At 40.8% G+C, this 22,228-nt stretch overlaps 1 protein-coding gene across 3 annotated transcripts in view; it reads left to right on the forward strand.

Moving 5' to 3' along the window:
- Positions 1 to 22,228, forward strand: part of LOC134541460 (peptide transporter family 1) — a 130,116-nt gene that overhangs the window by 54,130 nt on the left and 53,758 nt on the right. Inside the window, exon 1 of one of the 3 annotated variants that reach the window (XM_063384935.1) lies at positions 2,845 to 3,002. The exons of the other annotated variants lie outside the window; for them this stretch is intronic. Within the exon in view, the coding sequence (XP_063241005.1) occupies positions 2,976 to 3,002 (27 nt within the window). The 5' untranslated portion in view covers positions 2,845 to 2,975. Of the gene's footprint in view, positions 1 to 2,844; positions 3,003 to 22,228 lie in introns of those variants that run through there. 3 annotated transcript variants of the gene reach the window in all.

Raw genomic sequence — 22,228 nt, forward strand, 5'->3', positions numbered from 1 at the left:
CATTACGTGTTATGCTAAAATTCAAATAATCATACCTTAGTGCTGCTTCTGTCATTGGTCCACTGTTAATCTGGAGGACAGTGGGCCAATTAGAGACCCTCACTCATATAAGTGTCGAATCACAGGCCACCCAGTCGAGACGACTCGCAAGTCAACAGCCAATGAAGTTGGCATTTGCCCGAGTGTGTAGAGGAAATTGGAGTCTATCCTGGAGGTCACTGAACCCGCGAATTTTTCCGGTCTCTATTAACAGCTAAAGACCTGCAAAATGCGCGAAATTATGCACGCAATTATACACTTGAACAACCATTCTCATTGGATCGTGCGCAGTTTTGACACGCCCCGAAGGAAAGAAAAATTTGATAGCCACATTACAAATTTCAAATAACCCAATCACACACCCCGCGCGGACGGTGAAGTGTAATGGTAGCCAATGGTCAATAGACACCGACTTATTCGTGTACAGCTGTGTGTGATGTTAATCTAGGTACCAAAAATAATAATAATAATAATGGGTCATTGCTAAAGAAATGATTAAAAAAAATGGTTGTCTGTAAAGTCGGTTTACGGAAGATAGTTTAACGTGACGTCATAACAAAACATTGATGAAATGATTGCATACTTTTATGAATAAAATTGAATAATTTTTATTGAATTATCATTATTTTGTGTGGATACAAAGAAGGAGTGAAATGAAATCTACAATTTAATTGATAAATTTACTTTTATTTGCACTCATTAATTCAAATATGTTTATTACTTTAACGAAGAGATTATTTTAACTATAACTTTAATACATGTTTGCTATTTAACTTCTTCCAATCTGTGTTATTCTGTATAGGATAGGATAGGACGATGATAGGAAAAGTAGGAAACGAATGGGAGTGTTTAAAGTTTAATTTGCCTCGAAAAAGTCAAATCGATGGTTGTTCCAATCGAGTGGAATAGAGATAGATGCGGAGTAAGCGTACAATGAGCGTAACGGGACAAAGCGTAACGGGTCAATGTGCGTAACGGGACAATGAGTAATCCTTTTTCGTCCGTGCAGCCGGCGTTCATCGATTTATTAGACGTTGTCACGTCAAACAGAATGTTTCCATCACATCGGACATTGTACGGCAGCAAAGGTATTTGCGCGATTGCCAGAGTTCTTGCAAACACTTGGCAACGCTGGCCTTCGGGCGGATTGGCTGTTCGGGAGATATTCTGCAGCGGTATCGGTAGGCCGTCACGTGCTACGATTACGAAAGCAGGGAGTGCTTGCAACGGAACGTCACGCTAATAATCGAGCTTCCGCCGAGTAGGACTGGAGTTCGTACAGCGCAGCAAAATCACACAACTTAGAACAGCCAGAACTTAGAATTCTCGAGAATAAATCCTCATTACTTAGAACTGAAATAATTTTGAATGGTCATAACATAGAAACATATAACTTAGAAACTTCGCAAATTATAGAATAATAGCTTTGAAAGATGTAAATTAGAAGTGTCGTAACTTAGAAACACATAAAGCCGAACCACACGACTTATAACAAGCAAAACGTTTGAAATCGGACCTTAAACTATGTATTCCCGCCCACAGGACGCGGCACTGTTTCCAACTCCTTCAACTGTTTCTGCGGCGCGCGAACTGGAACAGCTTCCCTGCAGAGTCAGTCGCCGACTCTGCAGTCAGTTGCGACAGAGCTGAAACTCTCCAAGTTCAAACGCGAGGTTGCGAAATGCACAGTTCAATGTCGCCAATGATTTCACAACCACAGCCGTTTATGTGTAATGCTGGTAACCACTTGTAGGCTATATATACCGTGTTCCCGTCACCAACTTCTGTTTGTCAATGTTCTTGAGCAGTGCAAAATTTCCGTATTTAAGTTCTAAGCGTTTAATCCGGTGTTATATAAGTTTAAGGAGTATGACTTTCGCGTAGTTGTGTGGTACTATAGTTAAGGCCAAAATCCTTCAACTTCACCATCAGGTCAATAAATAAAAATATATATTAGAAAATTCTATCTTGTGTGTTTCTAAGTTATGACAGCGGACCCTGTGGTTGGTAGTGTCGGAATCGTTAGTGACCGATTTCAGAGAGACACAGAGAGAGAGAGATAAAGAGAGAGAAAGAAAGAGAGAAAGCGAAAAATAGAGAGACAAAGAAAGGTACACAGAGAGAAAGAGAGAGAGAGAGTGAGAGAGGAATAGTTTCTAAGCTGGGAGTGAAATCTCTGTTGGCTCGTGTACTCGTTCGGTTCGCCATGCTGCAGAGGGAAAGTCAAGGGGGGAGAAACTGTCATTGGTGGGACTGAGACCTAGATTTTTGAAGTAGTTTTGGGACCGCCGGCTAGATAGTAGTTTTCATAATATATTGCTAACATAGCTGCATTGATTGTGAGAAGTAATGCATAAGCTATTATCAGGCAAACAAACACATATTTTTGCATCTCCTATATAGGTATATATATAAAACCAAACTAATTTAAGCGTTTATTCTCACAGTTGAAATAAATTTTACTAAGCAATTAGTCAAATAGATAAATTAACGTTATTAACCTAAAACTTTTTTATTAGAACCTCTAACCGGAGTTTTTTTTTTTTTTTTTTTTGCTGGTAGTTATGGGCCCGCCCAACAGATAGCGTCCCATGTCGCGTGAATCGTGGTTTCAGTTTCCACTGTAAGAGTCGCAACTTCTATACCTCCCTCCTTGTTCTGTGGGGAAAGCGCGATAGCTTGTCGCCGGCCGGTCGGGCAGTTGTTGAAGGAGGTTGGCAGCACTGGGGGGGGGGGGGGTGGACCGGAAGGGAGGGGGGTGATGAGGGGAAGTGATCGGTGTGGGGGGGAGGGGAAAAGAGCGCGCGGCGGAACGCGACCACACGCCAGTCGACGTCGGGCGAGAGTGGACGCGCGCAGTGCTAGGCAGGCGCGGGTGTGTGTGAAACCTCCCACGCGCCGGTGATGCCCACAGCGGGCGTCGCAGAGGATTCGTCATGGCCGCAGAAACAGCGGGACGCAAGGTGAGCGCCGGGGCAAGGGGGGGGGGGCTTACCATGTCCCCCCACAAGGGTGGGGGCTGGGTGGACCCCTGGTTCCAGGGCCCGAACTCAGCCCCGTTTATTTACATCTCAGTGTGTGAAATAAATATACATACTCGCTGTGCTTATTTTAAAGTAAAATTTTTTTTTGATGTGACAACGTCTAATAAATCGATGAACGCCGGCTGCAACAACGAAAAAGTGTCCCATTAAGCACATTGTTACGTTACGCTGTGTTCCGTTACGCTGTCGGCGAGTGCAGTAATAATAGGTTATGTTACAATTGACTAAAAAAATTATGACGATTCATATAAATTGATGATAGATATTTGATTACAGTTTATTCATATGAAAACTTGTACATAATTATATTTAAACTTTACAGCTAAACGCCAGTTTTTAAAATTAATTACAAGTCATCTGCACGTGAACTGTTTCGTCGACTGTTTATAAAGTGAAGTGAAAAGTTAATGTGGTTTTCATTGCTTATTACAACAACAATTTCGGCAATAAAGGTTAATTATTCTTGCATTTTAAAAATCTTATTACTAGTATTTCAAGTAATCATTATTTTGATTTCAAACGTCATCACCTTTCATTGTGCTTCCGTACTCGTGACGTCTTCATGTTTATTACATTTTCCGGAACTCTTGTCCACAAGTAGAGAAGCGCTGGAACGCAAGCTGAAACACAAAAAGTTAAAAAGTTGGCCAAAGCTTACGTTCCTTTTTTTTGTGTCTTGCGCAGTATTTAAACCTGATCTTAGAGAGCTTGCCGTTTCAAATTTGCGTTTTTTTTATTACATTATTGGTATAGACCTGCCAAATACACGTTCTTGTTGATCATTAGTCTTAAATGTACACCATTATGTAATTACACGACCTTTTCTATTGTATGTTTTTTTATAATGAGTCATGCAATGGGGCATTTTAATTTCATTCAATTTTTTTTTTCATCATTGTGTTTGATTGTTTGCTGCGTTGTCCAGATTTGTCTGCCTGCATTTACTGTTCTTGTTGAAATATTGTCTGGTCATTGTTATACCGCTGTGTTCTCATGTGCTGTTAACATTTCATGACTAAGTTCCTTCCACGGTATACTTGTGCTGTCTGATATTTATGAAGTTTAAATGTGTTCATCGATGTGGTCCATACGTTAGAGATCAGATGTTTTATTCTGTTTTTCTCTGTGAATTTGTTTACATTTTCATTTCTTATCTTGCATTCTTGAATTTTTTTCCCACGACAAACAGTGCAAAACTGCAATGTCCAAAAAATTGTATTACATTATTACTATTATATCTAAGTGGGAAATGTTTAAGGGAAAATCTATTTGTTATGCTTCAGTACACTTTGTTTACGTGTGTGCGGAATGTAATACCTTACCGTCCAGCGAAACGAGATTTATTGGCTCTTGGATGAGCCAATGAGAACGCAGTGTTCCATTACGGACCGTCTGTGGTTCATTCGAATATAAATAAGTCACGTAAAAAGAAATATTTTTGCCAACAAAACATCACAAAGAAGGTACAATATTTTGTAAACCATCATGACCAGAAGCATTTTTTTCCTTTTAGTCATCATCTCTAATCATGAGTAAGGACTGTAAAAATTATCGGGATAATTGTTCTTCAGGATGGACTCCACAACCCGTTCGAAAAGGATGAAAAGCCTTTGAAGATAGCAGTGAACTAATTTGGCAGTCAATATTGATCCTACTGTCCAACGACGAAATAGTCGTGGCTCAAGTGATTGAACCATCGTTAGTCAACAATCTGACTCACGCTAGAAGACCTCGAACCTATGACAAACATTTATTTATTTTACTGTTCTTATTTTAAGTGACGAAGTTAAGGCGTGCTGTCTTGTCGTATCCTTAACCACATACACGTTTACTGAGTAGGAATATGCAAGATTAGCTTAATTAAAACTATAGCTAAGAAAAACGAAGAATACTTACAATTACAACAAAATAAAAACTAAATTAACAAATCACTAGCAACTATAAAAAATAAAAACAAAACAAATTATTGCCACATGCTAAAATGGCCTCAGTCACAAAAAATGGCAAGCTGAGTCAAGTATGAAAATCGCATGTTATAGGATAGCTTCAACTATCTATGCTAAAAGGGATTAAGTCACACGCGCGGGTAAGCTAATATTAGCTAGGGAAATTCTTAACGTACCCTAAAAGTTTGCTTTGGAGACAGATTAATTCTTTTTTCTCAACACTGGGTTGCTTGGACTGAGGCCCTTTTAGCATGTGCCGATTCAAATAGCAAATACTGTAATATAAACATGATTGGCCTAAGGTATAAGATTTTAAAGATGTATTAAAAAACTGGCCTAATAAATCTATATAATTTTACAGATTTAATTATTTTAAAATATTTCGTGATATAAAAACAATTAAATATTAGCTATTTATCGTCTGGATCTCGTGTCGTGCTTATTTGGAATACTGTTACGACGCGGCTAGCGACAAGGCAGGCCGGTCAGCCCGCGGGAGGGGCGCGTTGCAGGTAGCGCCCGTCCCTCTGCGGTAATCCGATTATCAGCCGCGCCTCTCCCCCCCCCCCCCCTTTTCTCCAGGGTTCGGCACGTTTCCAGAGAGTCCTCCCCCTCCCCTTCCGGCTGCATTAAGTGGCGTAACTAGTACGCCATTGTTCTCGTGGCTTCGAGAATGCCGAACCGGCATAATGCCTGATGACTAGAGACCCGGAAAATTCGTGGGTTCAATGACCTCCAGGATAGACTCCAATATCCTCTACACACTCGGGCAAATGCCAACTGTTCATTGGCTGCTGACTTGTGAGTCGTCTCGACTGGGTGGCCTGTGATTCGACACTTCTATGAGTGAGGGTCTCTATTTGGCCCTCAGTCCTCCAGATTAACAGTGAACCAATGACAGAAGCAGCACTAAGGTATAATTATTTGAATTTTAGCATAACACGAAATGCACCCGCGAATTTTCCGGGTTTCTACTGATGACTAAGAGTCCGGAAAAAATTCGCGAATTCATTTCGTAACAAGATGAAATTTTAACACGTTTACAATTCTGCTGGTCCTGCTATTGGCTTGCAGTTTAAACTGGAGTTCTCTGGGCCAATGAGAGACTATCGACCAAAAAAGCATCGAACACAAGCTGCCAGTGGAGACGCCTCACATGTTTCATTCACCCAATGAATACGCGTATCTGCTTGAGAAATGCAGAGGATAGTGGAGGCTATTTTAGAGGTCATTGAACCCGCGAATTTTTCCTGTCTCTAGTGATCAGACATTTTTGACGTGACAACGTTGTGCCGTTAATTAGTAATTTCGACAAGATATATTTTAAATTTTTATTATGATTTTAAATTTTTTTGTGTGGAAATTTTATTTGCTCTACTATAGTGTGATTTTACTTTGTTAGTCTGGTGTACTCCTCTGAGTTAAACTTTGTCTCAGTGCTCTGAAGCCCCTTTCCCATCGGCGTATCGGATATTTTGCTGGCCTAATCCCTGACTGGCAGACAGCTTACCATTTCCCCCGCCTTCAGTCATGCCTCAAGCCTGTAATATCATTTCTCTTCGAGACCCAAACTGCATAGACAAGCCTGTAGCTTGCAGGCGACCAGTTCTCAGAGATGAGCTGAGATTGGCCTTTTTCATCACGTATTAGTGTTAAGTTCGCTCCTCTGCAGGCACGACGGGACGCAGATTCCCAGCAGCGTTGCATTTTACCCTCACCCCCCCCCCCCTTTCTCAGTTCCAAGTAAGACCAATGACCGGTCGTAACCCCCTGGGCAACCGTGACCGTCCTCAAGGTCTCCTCGCAAAAAAAAACGAGTGCGCCAAAACTGATCGCAAGCGCTACCTAGCGACCAAGTCGCGAACTTCTCCGCTAGCCTACCCTCTAGGGCGCCAGAGAGCAGCACCTGCTTTCCCTTGAGTTATATGGACGCCGTGGGCGAGTCGATTGTTTTCAACTCAGACCCCTCCGACAGAGTCCTCTACTGTCGCCTAGTGAGGCCAACTTCAAAACTCCTGCCAGAGTTTTTTTTCGCCCGCATTCGGGCAAGTTCGGAATCTTTCGGCGGCCCAGCCCCCTTCCACCTGTAAGAGCCGGCGCCCCTTTTTAATTACGAGACGCGGTTTGCCGCGACGACAGATCAGCGCGCGTCACGTTTGCAGACAGATTTCCGGCGAGCTCAGAAGACTCTGGAAGACTTCATCCGACCGCTAGCGACTATGTAATCGTCCTAAATAAGGGATGCTATCCCTCAACTAAATTCAAGTAGATTAGTCTGTCTGCAAAGGGTTAGTAATTTTTTTTGTTTTGAAGTTTTCCCTTTTAATTTTTTAACTATGAAGAAATCATCCGCGCCCACCCGCGCAAATCGCGAGCTACGGACCATGGCTGACTCCGCGATGGCAGCTTGAAGGCAACTCCCCTGTTTTGGTGAGTGATAATTCGCGACCTCCCCTACCTCCCCTTAGATTTTTCCGGGCATTTCTTGCCCCATGTACTGTCTGTATTCAAGTCCTAATCAGTCTTGATTTGGCTTGTTACAGTCAGGGGTTCGACCTCCCAGCGATGCACATATTCAGCTAGATTCGAGATCCAGCAACTACTGGTGGACGAATTGTCCACCAGTATGTTTTTCGGCAGTCCGAGATCCATCCATTAGAAGAAGCAGCTTTCTTCCATTCTACAGTTCGGCATTTTTAACTCCACACCTGGAAGACTCGGGTGATATGGTTTCTATTTCTATTCCCCCCCCCCCCTTTTTAAAGACAAACCAGCGATAAGTGACTATCCACTTAATCCACTGATATGGTAAACTAATCAGCGACAAATTTAATGTAGTAGAACATTGCAAGTTGTAATAATGTATCAATACAATGTACTTTGTTTTAAATAATCGCGGGCCGGCCCCTTTTCGTTTTTCTTTCTTTTTTTTTTTAAATCTTTGAAACTTGTTAAAACCTTTTGTATGTAAAGTAATGGAAACAAAATAATTCATCAGGGCAAATAAAACAGGGAAACTATAGATCAAGTTAATCGTGTAGTTTTTATTTATTGATTTTAACGATCCACCAACTTCCTCCTTGCTTGTTACAGGAAGTTCCTAAATTTTGTTTGTTCCCCACCTCGTGCCGCCTCTGGTAAATCAATTTATTTAACTTATTTTTTTTATCCCGCAAGTTTCCAAGGCTCTTTTTAATTAATTCAAAATAATTCAATTTTGCAGGCACGAGGGGTGTAACAACGTCTAATAAATCGATGAACGCCGGCTGCACGCACGAAAGTGTCACGTTACGCACATTGTTCCGTTACGCTGTGTTCCGTTACGCTGTGTCCCATTACGCTCATTGTTCCGTTACGCTGTCGGCGAGTGAAGTAATAATAGGTTGTTACAATTGACTAAAAAATTATGGTGATTCATGATAGTTTATCTATATGAAAACTTGTTCATAATTATATTTAAAATTTATAGCTAAACGCCAGTTTTTAAAATTAATTACAAGTCATCTACACGTGAACTGTTTCGTCGACTGTTTATAAAGTGAAGTGAAAAGTTAATGTGGTTTTCAATGCTTATTACAACAAGAACAATTTCGGCAATAAAGGTTAATTATTCTTGCATTTTAAAAATCGGATTACTAGTATAATTTCGAGTATTTATTCTTTTATTATTAAAATAAAAATGATTAAATTTTATTCATAAAACTATGCAATCGTTTCATCAATGTTTTGTGATGACGTTGTCACGTTAAACTACCGTCCGTAAATCGACTTTACAGACAACCAATTTTTTAAGTACAATTATTTATTAGTAATGTAAATATTAGTAATTAATAAATCTGTAATAAAACGTAATTGGGATATCCCTTACGTAACCAGTTCCCCCACATTATACTCTTAACAGTATTGTAACTTTGTACACAACATGGCCCTTGTTTAGTTTTTATCATGTATGAAATACTTTTTTTCGAGATAATTCATATATCTTAGAAGACAATCAGTGCATAATATTATATTATAATAAATGTTCCATTCAAGCATTAATTTAATTTAAACCTTGGAAATGATAAACGAAAATTCAAAAACTGGTCTTTATTTTGGTTGTATCGTGCTTTATTATGTGCGCAGTTAATACTGGAAAGCTATTCAGGGAACGGTTTGAAAAGAAACATAACTATTGGAGCTACTGGGACAATACAAAGCATAAATTCCCGGGTAAGAATCCGAACTCAGTATCACTTCGAACAACTATTGTATAGTTTTAATTTGTTTTCGTATAAATGTAAAAAAAAATTTACGAATAACTGTAAATAAAATGAAGTAAAAAAAACAAGAAACAGCATCAAAAAAACCCATTTATAACGAAATAAGTGTACTTTAATAGAAACGAATTTCAATGATTAAATGCATGAATTGTAACGAAATAAATCAAAGGAAAGGACTGAAATATGTGGAAATGTTATCTACTTGAAAATATTAATGTGAAATAACCGAAATAATCTAAAACGATACAAATGTAAATGAAATAAATCTACATGTATACAGAAATGAGTCGGAAACCTAATGCATGAAGCTCGATACAATAGAAATAAATTAATTTGTACCCAGATGTAATAAAATAAATAAAATGAAGTAAAAAAAACAACAAACAACATCAATAGAACCCATTTATAACGAAATAAGTTTACTTTAATAGATAACTGTAATAAATTAACTGTTAATTTTACATGAATATTTCTGTTCCATTAACACAAAAGAAAAAAAGAAAAGTTACACGGATGCACTCTCCGCGCTGATGTGGAAGTTCCCTGGTTCACATCTGGAACATGGAGGCGAGCATGACGTCACCCCACTTCCGGCCGACTGGGCGTCACGCGTTCATTGTTGCAGCTGCGTGACCGGAAGGGGGGGGGGGGGGGAGGGGGGCGACATGATGCGACAGAAAAACATCGGGGACGCACCACAACGCCGAAATGCCAAACTGACCACAACGCCGACAGCTAGAAAACTGCTGTGTACCACAACGCCGAATTACCACAACGCCGAAATACACTAACGCCGAAAAATGTCATTGCAGGACTGCCACAAAGGTTAGGTTAGGTTAGACTAGGTTAGGTTAGATTAGGTTAGGTTAGACTAGGTTAGGTTAGACTAGGTTAGGTTAGACTAGGTTAGGTTAGACTAGGTTAGGTTAGACTAGGTTAGGTTAGACTAGGTTAGGTTAGACTAGGTTAGGCTAGGATAGGCTAGGTTAAGTTAGGTTAGGTTATATTACGCTAGGCTAGGTTAGGTAAGGTTAGGTTTGATTGTGGTATTTCGGCGTTAAGGTACATTTAAGAAACACACAAAAATTCATTCAGTTGTTATTTCGGCGTTGTGGTACACAGCAGTTTTCTATCTGTCGGCGTTGTGGTCAATTTTGACATTCGGCGTTATGGTATTTCGGCGTTGTGGTAACGACCTAAAAAAACATCGCGTCGTCTCGAACTCCCAGGTTTTAACCTGCGCAACAAACGATTATTCTGAACTTATTTTTTTTTAATGTGAAACGGTATTTGGTAGAAGTAATTTCGTGAAGAAAATGGGACGGGAGTCGATGAACGGAAACGTGTCACAAAGATGGCGGATCGACGCAACATAAACCCGCACATGGTTTATTTCGAATGCATTACGCATTAGGGTACATGTCCAACATATTGGAGTGCCAAATGAAACTTTGTGATAGTGAAACATACCCTAGAATGTGCTTGGTAAACTAGAATGGTCATACATAGTCAAATATGATCTCAATTTTTTTTAAAATACCTGAGAAAGCAGGCATTACTCTGATCATAATACAGATTCTCAGCGGCCTCGATGGCAATGTGGTGGAGCGAGTATTTGTTATCGAGGGACGTGGTTAAAATCTCGTTACTGGACATACTTCAAACAAATTACAACAAAAAAAAAAGATTGAGGCATTGCAACGCTTTCCGGGCATTAGCTAGTTCATAAAAAAATATACATATTTAATTGTTTAAGAAAAGCTTTTTCTGGTAAAAAAAAGTCATTTGAAATGGTTTTTTGAACTTAATGACATATATATGTCAGTTCTAGCATGTACTGAAAGCATGAAATTAAGCGGTATACAGTTATGGATTAACCATTCTTATGTACTTAGCTTTTGTCTTAAAACTCTTTATTATCTATTATTTTACCATTCATAAATAAAATATAATTAGAATTCCCCAAAATGTTGAAAATGTCAGGTTTTTACCTCTAAATTCGTAAGCACAATTAAATAGGGACTTTTTTTGTAGAACATATAGAAACATGTTTTCGTGTTCAGGTACCTACGCAGTTAATCTCTCTTCAACATAGGCGAGACATAGTTTTTTTAAAGATGCTTCCGCGAACAATTGTACTAACTGGACGTTTCATCAGTTGTCAAACACTGCAACAAAATTTTTTTTTATAGTTTGCTGAAATGACATTGCTCGTAACCGGACGACGCTATCGCACCGCGCAGGATATGATAATCGGAACATTCATCTGTCGTAGCCTTCCAGAGAAATTATCTCAGAACTGATTGCCACAGTTCAAGGTCCAGAGAGGTCAATGGGAAGGAAAGGGTTAGCGATAAGTCCAGCGAGGAACACAACTGATCGATACCTCTGTTTGTCGGAAGCGATTGCAATAATTCTGGCAGCAAAAACTGCAAGTTTATTCGCTCAGACTTCGAAACGCCTTGTTGAAGAATGCCGCGGAGGTTCATCACAGAAATGTTTTTTTGTTTTTTTTGCTCTAAGATAGTTTGCGTGGGACTGTGACTTCTTCACCAGATGGCGCCAAGAGGAAACAATCTCAACAAAGCGTGATTACCTTGAAGCGAGCTATTATTTGCTCAACATTATTAAGAGTGATTTTGTATTGACGAATTTGGCTTCCATGGTTCTCCGAACGGACTGTTTATATTCTCCCCCCGCTGTTTCTATTCACCCCGTTTTAAGGGTACTCAACCATTGGTAGGGACTGGAAAAATTCACGGATTCAATGACCTCCAGGATAGACTCCACGATCCTGTGCATACTCGGGCAAACTTCACCTGTTCATTGGCTACTGACTTGTGAGGCGTCTCAATTGGGGGACTCGTGATTCGATATTGCTTTGACTGGGGGGTCTATAATTGGCCCACAGTCCTCCATATTAACAGTGAACCAATAGCAGAAGTTGCATAAAAGTATAATTATTTGCATTTTAGCATATCGCGAAATGAATCCGCGAATTTTTCCGGTCTCTAACCATTGGTCGATAACAAGGCACATCCTTTGGAGGGCTAAACATTATTGGGCAATAACTTTTTCTCCTTGTTTATAACTGGCTCATGGTCTTCCGGAGCGTGTCAATAGCGCAGCGTTACATATATATATATATTAGATATATATTAGATATATATTAGATATATATTAGATATATATAATATATATATGTTTGTGTGTGTGTGTTTGTAAATGGAACAAAAATATTCATGTAAACTTTCAGATATTTGTAAATTTCTACAATTACTTTGAAGGGGGAAGGGAACCCACAAAGCAACGTTTCCTGGGAATCGAACCACTCGACCACAGCGACTCTAACGTTTTTTTATTCTGTCTAACGAGCTTCATTTTTATTTTTTTTGCCCCTTATCACAATTATCAGGTCCGGCGCAACCAGGTCTGCCACCCTAGCCAAAAGTCACATTTCCCGTCCCCTCCCATAAACTGAGGTGACAAACAATTTTTGCGAATTCAAAGTATATTCAATCAGAGAAAGCTTTTCGCTTTGTTTATAAATCCATTTTCAATGCTCTGTAGGATTAAATAAGGAAAGAAAAACCAATCAATTTAATGAAATTAAAATTATAAATGGTTATAGAAATCAATGTTGAAGAATCAAATTTTTCATTTAAAGTTTTTTTTTTTTGACGTGACAACGTCTAATAAATCGATGAACGCCGGCTGCACGCACGAAAAAGTATCCCGTTACGCACATTGTCCCGTTACGCTGTGTCCCGTTATGTACATTGTACGCTTGCGCCGCATCTATCTCTCTTCCAATCGATTGGTACAACCATCGATTTGACTTTTTCGAGGCACATTAAACTTGAAACACTCCCATTCGTTCAAAGTATGCAATCATTTCATCAATGTTTTGTTATGACGTTGTCACGTTAAACTATCGTCCGTAAACCGACTTTACAGACTACCAATTTTTTAATAACGTTTGAATCCCCCCCCCCCCCTCCCTTTTTGCCGGCCCTAACACATTGCCGGCCCAGGCGCCTAAGGAAAGGGTTCGTCGGCCCTGTCCATCATCCACGTGGATGTGCGTCGCTGCTTCCCGGGCGAGGGACGCGGACCCGCGCGCGCGCCGGTGTGGCCTCGGCGGGTTTCACACGGCCATGAGCGACCGGCCCTCGACCTGCCGCAACGTCAGCGACTGCCACTCCGCCGCGACTGCGCGAGTGGCCGGCAGTTGCGGAGTGGGCTGTCACCCCGGGAAAGAAAGAAAATAAAAATTGGTTGTCTGTAAAGTCGGTTTACGGACGATAGTTTAACGTGACAACGTCATAACAAAACATTGATGAAATGACTGCATACTTTTATGAATAAAATTGAATCATTTTTATTGAATTATCACTATTTTGTATGGATACAAAGAAGGAGTGAAATGAAATCTACAATTTGATTGATAACTTTACTTTTATTTGTACTCATTAATTCAAATATGTTTATTACTTTAACGAAGAGATTATTTTAAATATAACTTTTATACGTGTTTGCTATTTAACTTCTTCCAACCTGTGTTATTCTGTTAAGGATAGGACGATGATAGGAAAAGTAGGAAATGAATGGGAGTGTTTCAAGTTCAATGTGCCTCGAAAAAGTCAAATCGATGGTTGTTCCAATCGAGTGGAAGAGAGATAGATGCGGCGCAAGCGTACAATGAGAGTTACGGGACACAGCGTAACGGGACAATGTGCGTAACGGGACACTTTTACGTGCGTGCAGCCGGCGTTCATCGATTTATTAGACGTTGTCACGTCAAAAAAAAAATAACAACCCTCTCTCGCCCCTTGGTACACGCGCATCTGTTGGGAGTAATTTCGTGAACGGAATGGAAAAAAGTGACCCGAAGATGGCGAATCCCACGTGCAGCAAATCTAAACCCGCGTGTAGTCAGTTTCGTTAAACCGAACGCACTAGATGTGCCAAATTGAAACTTTGTTATGGTACAACCTACCTGGAGTATATTTGGTAAACTAAGATACTCGTTGTGAAAAGTAATCTCAAGTTTTAAAGTACTTAATAAATATATTCAATTTGCTCTGTGTCACCGGGATCAAGTAACACGGCTACAGAGCGCGCGCTTGTTAAAACCTCAAGGACCATGGTTCAGATCTCGTCACTTGAATTTTTTTTAAATTATTTTTAATACCACTATTATATAATATTAATGTTTAGTTTCGCTTTTATCGAAACCGTTTCATTGTATGCTTTGAAATTTTCGGTCTGCTGATAAAATTATTCGATAGTCGACGTAGCTGCTCCGGCAGCGAACTCTAGCGGTTGGTGCGGAAACTACGTGTGATTCGCGAATATAAATTCCACGTTGAAAAAGCCTTTTTTCGTATATTTATCAGGCTTGACATTACTATTTTAGAATTCTACGTTAATTTTTTTTTGTCCGAGTTTCGTATTATTAGCAGAGACCGGAAAAACTCGCGAATTCATTTCGCGATAGGCTAAAATTCAAATAGTTATACCTCAGTGCTGCCTCTGCCATTGGCTCACAACTCACCTGGATGGCTCTGAGCCCATGAGAAACACCCAACCAAAGCTTTATCGAATCACAGGCTGCTACGTTGGGACGTTTTAAAAGACAGCAGCCAATGAGTGGGTCACATTTGACCGAGTGTACGTAGAACTATGGAGTTCATCCTGCAGGTCATTGAACCCGCGAATTTTGTCCGGTCCCTAGTCATAAGCAGTGCAAACCTGCATACTGTTGCACTGTGTCAAGGATTGGACCGTGCCCAGCTAGGAGAGAAGCAAGCCAATCAGGTAGTGCCATCTTACAAGAATACAGCCGGTGTATCTGAAAAGTGCAAACATGGGTCCAGCACACCTGTGGCTTTGAGTTCTACCCTGACATCAGAAGCAGATAAAGAGGTGGTATAAAATGCTAAAGTGGTAATAAACCTGCCAAAATAGGCGCCAAAAAAAGTGCCAGTGAACGGGTGAGAGAGTACAGGATGCGGAAAAATGCACCTTTTTTTCATTTGCGATCACACCTGCATCCTTTCTCAATTATTATCTCCAGTTCAGTTCAGTAATATACTAGTAATTTACCTCTATCTATGCCCAATAAGTAGGGGCAGGAAATTTTCGCGAAAAAATCTGAATGCCTACTAGACTGTAACAAGGCATACTAACACCAGCGGTTTCTTCCTTGTGATTGGCGGCCGTCTGCGAGAGAAGTCGTTGCCTTGTTTGCACGAGTCACTAAGGACGAGTTTGCTTCCGCACTGAATTAGTGTGATTGGTTGTTGTAACAATCCACATGCACCTCAAAGTAACTCACCCAATCATGAAACACAGACGATGCTACAGTGTTTTAACTTCCAGCTACTCTCGGGATCTTTTAGCGAAATTTTCATGGCCCTACCAATAAGTATAGACCGGAAAAATTCGCGAATTCATTTCGCGATAGGCTAAAATACAAATAGTTATACCTCAGTGCCGCCTCTGCTATTGGCTCACAACTCACCTGGATGACTCTGGGCCAATGAGAAACACCTGACCAAAGCTTTATCGAATCACAGGCTGATGCTACGATGGGACTTCTCACACGACAGCAGCCAATGAGTGGTTGACATTTTACCGAGTGCACGTAGAACTATGGAGTTCATCCTGGAGGTCATTGAACCCGCGAATTTTGCAGGTCTCTACCAATAAGCAAGAAGTTTTCACTTCTTTCGCGTGTGGGCTCCATAAGCACACATATATTTTTTTTATTGACCCAGGCGTGCCGCAAGACTGCAACCCACATAACCGGCCAGTTGTACAGGTGTCGTTATGCAAGACCCACTTTCTCCAACAGGTCTGGCAGCTTCGGCTAAGAACAGTTTACACGTTCAATAAAGACTTTAGCTATAGCAGCGCTTACCAAAAGGTAGTGATTTTTTTTTTTAGAGAGCATGCTTGCGGAGGGAACACGCAGTATAAGCACCTGTTTGCAAAAAGGGGGTTGTCTGTAAAGTCGGTTTACGGACGATAATTTTATGTGATAACGTAATAAGTAGAGACCTGCAAAATTCGCGGATTCATTCGGTGATAGGCAAGAATTCAAACACATATACCTCTTAGATAATTTTGCTATTGGCTTACTGTTCATCTGGACGAATCTCAACCAGTTATAAACCCTCAACCAAAGAAGTATAGAATCACAGACAAACCAGCTGAGACGACTTACAAGTCGGCAGCCAATGAACTTGCGTCATTTGCCGGAGTGTACACGGGTATGTGCAGTCTATCCTGAAGGCCATCGAAACCGCGAATTTTTCAGGTCTCTAACTCATATATAGCTACAAATAAAAATTTTTAAGTGTATATCTGTAATTTTGTGTTACTGTTATATATTTTTCCTGCTAGAAAATCATAGGCATGCTTAAATTAAATCATACCTTAAAACATTTATCGTGTGTCAATACGAAATTATTTGACTCGAAAACTACTGAAGCGAAACACTATTACGAAACACAGACAATGCTGCACAGTTTTAACACACAGCTCACAAATAATTATAGTCTGGATATATATTCGCGAAAAGTACATAACCCTTACAATTTACTATTTTTAAATTTATAAATTATATTACATGCAATAACTTGATGCAGTCTAAATATTGAAGTTAATTTCAATATTAGTGATTTTTTTGTCATCAACTTGGGAGTAAGTAGGTGAATTATAGAGTTATTTGTGCTTACCAAAAACGTAGGTTAAAGAGAAGCATTAATTTAGCTTGAATTTTAGCACATATAAATATACCATGTTTGTGCATTTTTTTTTATCTGCATAACATGTGTGAATTATTTTGGCGACGAACGAAATAGACAAGACTGCTAGTTTGGAAGATATATATATTTTTGAGTTTATTAAATACTGTAGCATTTAATCTGTGGAAATTTCAACACAAAACGTGTTTGATGATATGTAGAGACCTGAAAATTTGGCGGATTCATTACGTGATGCTTTTTTTTGCTATTGGCTCACAATCCACCTGGAGGACTCTGGGCCAATGCCTAATGCTCAAACAAACCAATGCTTTTACGTTGGGACGTCTCACAAGACAGCAGCCAATGAGTGGGTGACATTTGCCTGAGTACACGTATAACTGTGGAACCTTTCCTGAAGGTCATTGAACCCGCAAATGTTTTAGTTCCTAATGATTAGAGACCTGCAAAATTCGCGGATTCAATGACCTCAAGGATAGACTCTAATACACTCTACACATTCGGTCAAATGCCACCTGTTCCTTGGCTGCTGACTTGTGAGTCGTTTCGACCGAGTGTCTGTGATTCGACACTTCTATGAGTGAGGGTCTCTAATTGGCCCTCATCACTCCAGATTAACAGTGAACCAATGACAGAAGCAGCACTAAGGTATAATCTTTGAATATATATACTGTATAGAAGTCGCGAGTGGATAGGATTTACTCTACGTCTTTCAGAAGCGTATGATGAGCAGCTTGGGAACTTCACCGCTGCAGTGCGCTGCCGTAACGCCCTGTATCGTCTTAGTTGTTATTTACACGTTAGACCGCAGCGCTGTCGCCCGCTGTCATTCCCCGCACCCCTCATCCATCATTCACTGCAGCTCAACGTCGTTCAACGGGAGGGGGAAGGGGTGTTTGAAGAGTTCGACACTTGTCCGCTAGGGACCACCACAAGTCGATGCCATAGAGATGGTGGCGATTGCGGCGGTGAATTAACCAACTACCTCAAAACCGTATTAGAAATTTTAACCTGGGCTGGCGACTTCTATACAGTATATATATTCAAAGGTATAATTATTTGAATTGTAGCATATCACGAAATGAATCCGCGAATTTTGCAGGTCTCTACTAATGATATGTGACATGAAGGGGACTCCATGAAAAAAGGTTCCTTGCAGATAAGTATGAAAATCTGGATTCAAAATTGTAAACCAGTTTTTAAAAAAAAAATCAGTTGTAATAACACACGTTCAGTGCCATCTAATGGTTAGCACCTGGCCCTTACAGAAGGTATCGTAGGGTTCAGTTCATCTAAAACAAGTTTTTAACTTTTCGTTTTTTTTAGCTATAACCACCGGAAGTAATTTGAATAGCCCCAAAAATGTTGTTCTCCGTCTGATCGGTAGCAAAATGGACTTGAAGCATACCTGCTTTTCTTCGTCGGTTGCAACTCAGTTTTTTTTATATGCCTGAGGCGACCTTGGAGCCGGTTATGAATGTTGGGAAGTGTCGACCCAATCATGTTCGAGCCAGTTAAACTGATGAAAAAGCCTCCGTCCTCGGTGTCAACCAATGGGTGTACTAAATCTGCTGGTTTACGAATAGTACAGCAGAGTTTAGCCTTGAGCATCAGTTTATAGCAACGAAGTGGTTTATGTTTAGATGGCTCTGAAATCGCGTTAGCTTTTTGGCTACAGTTAAGACTCCCCAAACATCAAAAGTACTAGGGACCGGAAAAATTCGCGGATTCATTCGGCGATAGGCTAGAATTCAAACACATATACCTTTATAATGTTTTTGCTATTGGCTTAGTACTGTTCAACAGGAAGATTCTCAACCAATCATAAAACCTTCAACCAAAGAAGGATCGAATCACAGACAAACCAACTGAGACGACTTACAAGTCAGCTGCCAATGAACTTGCGTTATTTGCCCAAGTGTGCAGGGGAATGTTCAGTCTATCCTGGCGGCCATCGAAACCTGCGAATTTTTCCGGCCCCTAATAAGTACACAATAGAGTAGATTCGTTTTTTTAATATTCTTTCACTCTTCTTCTTCTCCTCCAAACAACAGGTGATTTGGTCTCAGCTGTTCTTCGATGTGTAACATCTTACTTAGCTCTTGGTATACGAATTTCGACAGGGATGACTTGGTGAATGGATCAGAAGTCGCACAGGGAACGGAAATGCGTAACCCACGGTGCTGCCATCTGTGGCGGATGTCGCGAACCAAAGTTCACAAACAAAAAGTGAAACTTTATAGTTTTAACGGTTTAGTGACTTAACAATATGTGTCGGATTTTAGTTTTTTCTTCAAGTCTTTTTCGCTTTTGCCGTAGCCGTTACATTATATGGTTTAAAATCTCGGTCTGCTAATGAAATTATTCGATAGTCGACGTGGCTGCTCCGGCAGCGAATTCTAGCGGCGGGTGCAGAAACTACGTGTGATTCGCGTCCAGCATATACTTATCACGCTTTGGCATTATTTTGAAGAATTCTACTTAAAATTTGTGTCAGAGTTTCCTATTATAAGTGTATTTTGCAACGTGAAAACACCCGAATTTGCTCTTTACCAAGGTTAGATGTTACACATCTCTGTCGAGTACTAAAAGTCTCGCTAACATTTTTTTTTTCCATTTTGAAAATAAATATTTTCCTTGCCTAAATTAAAACTGAACCCACGTATACAAATATTTAAATCTAATTCACATGAACAATTTTTACACGTAAATATTTTATGTTGTACTATTTATAGTCGTTGATCAATACTATCAAATACATGATACTTATTACCTACATGTTTAGTAGGTAATATTATCATGAAAAGGATGTGAAATTTTAAGTATTTTTAGACTAATGGAAATCAAGCCAACACGCTATTCTGAGATAAATTGTGTCTGTTAACCACACCTGCAGAACCCAATTATATTCGGTCCCCCCCCCCCTCCCTCACCGTGAATCTGAGAGATTTGCACCATTGCATATAACAGTTTGTGGGGTTATGTCTAGGGACACCTGTATTTCGCGAATACATTTCGTGTCTAGGTACATCGAAAAACACCGTAGTTTTTTTCTTGTAGTTATTGGCTGTGGTCGGCGAGAGGTGTTTTCCCGCACTTGACGGGGCCAATGGGAATGTGGATACCGTACTGCTGCACGCACACGATTCGCCATTATTCTACAGTATGGATAATTGAATCAAATGGAATAGAAAAAAACCGAAAATTTTTGGGTTTAAAACCATTGCGTGATATGATTTAAATTTCTTTCAGAAAAATTAAAAAAAAGTAAACATTTTAAAAACATAAACATTTTAAGGGTTTTAAAAGGTTAGGTAATATAAAATGTTTTTTTTTTCCTGAGAGAAACTAAACCATATCAAAAAGTAGCCAGTAGAATTGAAAGAGTTACAATTTTTACATTTCATTATGTTCTCCTTATCCATACTGCACAATAATGTAAAACAATATGCGTCTTTTCAAGATAATTATGCAAAAAATATCCGATATGTTTATTTTTAATTTCGTGAAAGTTCAGACACTCGAAAAAGTCAGCGCGTTCAACCGTGTGCAACGTGAATCTGAAATAACTATAGAGACCTGAAAAAAATCGCGGGTTCATTTCGTGTTATGCTAAAATTAAAATAATTATACCTCAGTGCTGCTTCTGTCATTGGTTCACTGTTAATCTGGAGGACTGAGGGCCAATTCGAGACCCTCCACTCATATAAGTGTCGAATCACAGGCCACCCAGTCGAGAAGACTCACAAGTCAACAGCCAATGAACAGATGGCATTTGCCAGAGTGTGTAGAGGATATTGGAGTCTATCCTTGAGGTCATTGAACCCCCGAATTTTTCCGGTCTCTAATTATTAGTAGATACCATAAAAATTCGCGGATTCATTTCGTGATAGGCTAGAATTCAAATAGTTATACCTCAGTTCTGCCTCTGCTATTGACTCACAACTCACATGGATGACTGGGCCAATGAGAAAAACTCAACTAAAGCAGCATCAAAACACAGACTGCTACGTTGGGACGTCTCACAAGACAGTAGCCAATGAGTGGGTGACATTTGAACGAGTGTACATAGAACTATGGAGTTCATGCTAGAGGTCATTTAACCCGCGAAATTTTTTCCGGTCTCTAGAAATAACAACCTGGAACGTGACTTGTGTGCATGTCGAGGTCAGGTTCCTCCTGCTACCGTTAATTTTCCTCGTCGAGCCGTCGATTCCACGTCTGAAGGTTTCGCGGGGGGACTTCCTGTCCGGGCGCCTTGCAAGCCGGCCACGTGACTCGGGGTCACGTGGGAGCGACTGGGAGCGTCGCGCGGCGAACAATGCCGTCCGTCCGCGGTCAAGGTCACGTTACCGCCGCCGTCGCTCAGGCGTTCGGATCACCAGCGGTAGAACTGTGCGGGGGCATGTCAACAGGTACGGCACACTTCAATCTTCAAGTGGGTAAAGAATTAGTACAAATTATAATTATTTACTTAAAAAGGAACTAAAGGGTATATGCGTAGATCCCAGAGGGGAGGGACAGCTCCTCTACGTAGATCCCAGAGGGGAGGGGCAGCTCCTCTAGTAGATCCCAGAGGGGAGGGGCAGCTCCTCTACATAGATCCCAGAGGGGAGGGGCAGCTCCTCTACGTAGATCCCAGAGGGGAGGGGCAGCTCCTCTACGTAGATCCCAGAGGGGAGGGGCAGCTCCTCTACGTAGATCCCAGAGGGGAGGGACAGCTCCTCTACGTAGATCCCAGAGGGGAGGGGCAGCTCCTCTACGTAGATCCCAGAGGGGAGGGGCAGCTCCTCTACGTAGATCCCAGAGGGGAGGGGCAGCTCCTCTACGTAGATCCCAGAGGGGAGGGACAGCTCCTCTACGTATATCCCAGAGGGGAGGGGCAGCTCCTCTACGTAGATCCCAGAGGGGAGGGGCAGCTCCTCTAGTAGATCCCAGAGGGGAGGGGCAGCTCCTCTACATAGATCCCAGAGGGGAGGGGCAGCTCCTCTACGTAGATCCCAGAGGGGAGGGACAGCTCCTCTACGTAGATCCCAGAGGGGAGGGGCAGCTCCTCTAGTAGATCCCAGAGGGGAGGGGCAGCTCCTCTACATAGATCCCAGAGGGGAGGGGCAGCTCCTCTACGTATATCCCAGAGGGGAGGAACAGCTCCTGTACGTATATCC

This window comes from Bacillus rossius, chromosome 18 (assembly GCF_032445375.1).
Source record: "Bacillus rossius redtenbacheri isolate Brsri chromosome 18, Brsri_v3, whole genome shotgun sequence".
NCBI classification, from domain to species: domain Eukaryota; kingdom Metazoa; phylum Arthropoda; class Insecta; order Phasmatodea; family Bacillidae; genus Bacillus; species Bacillus rossius.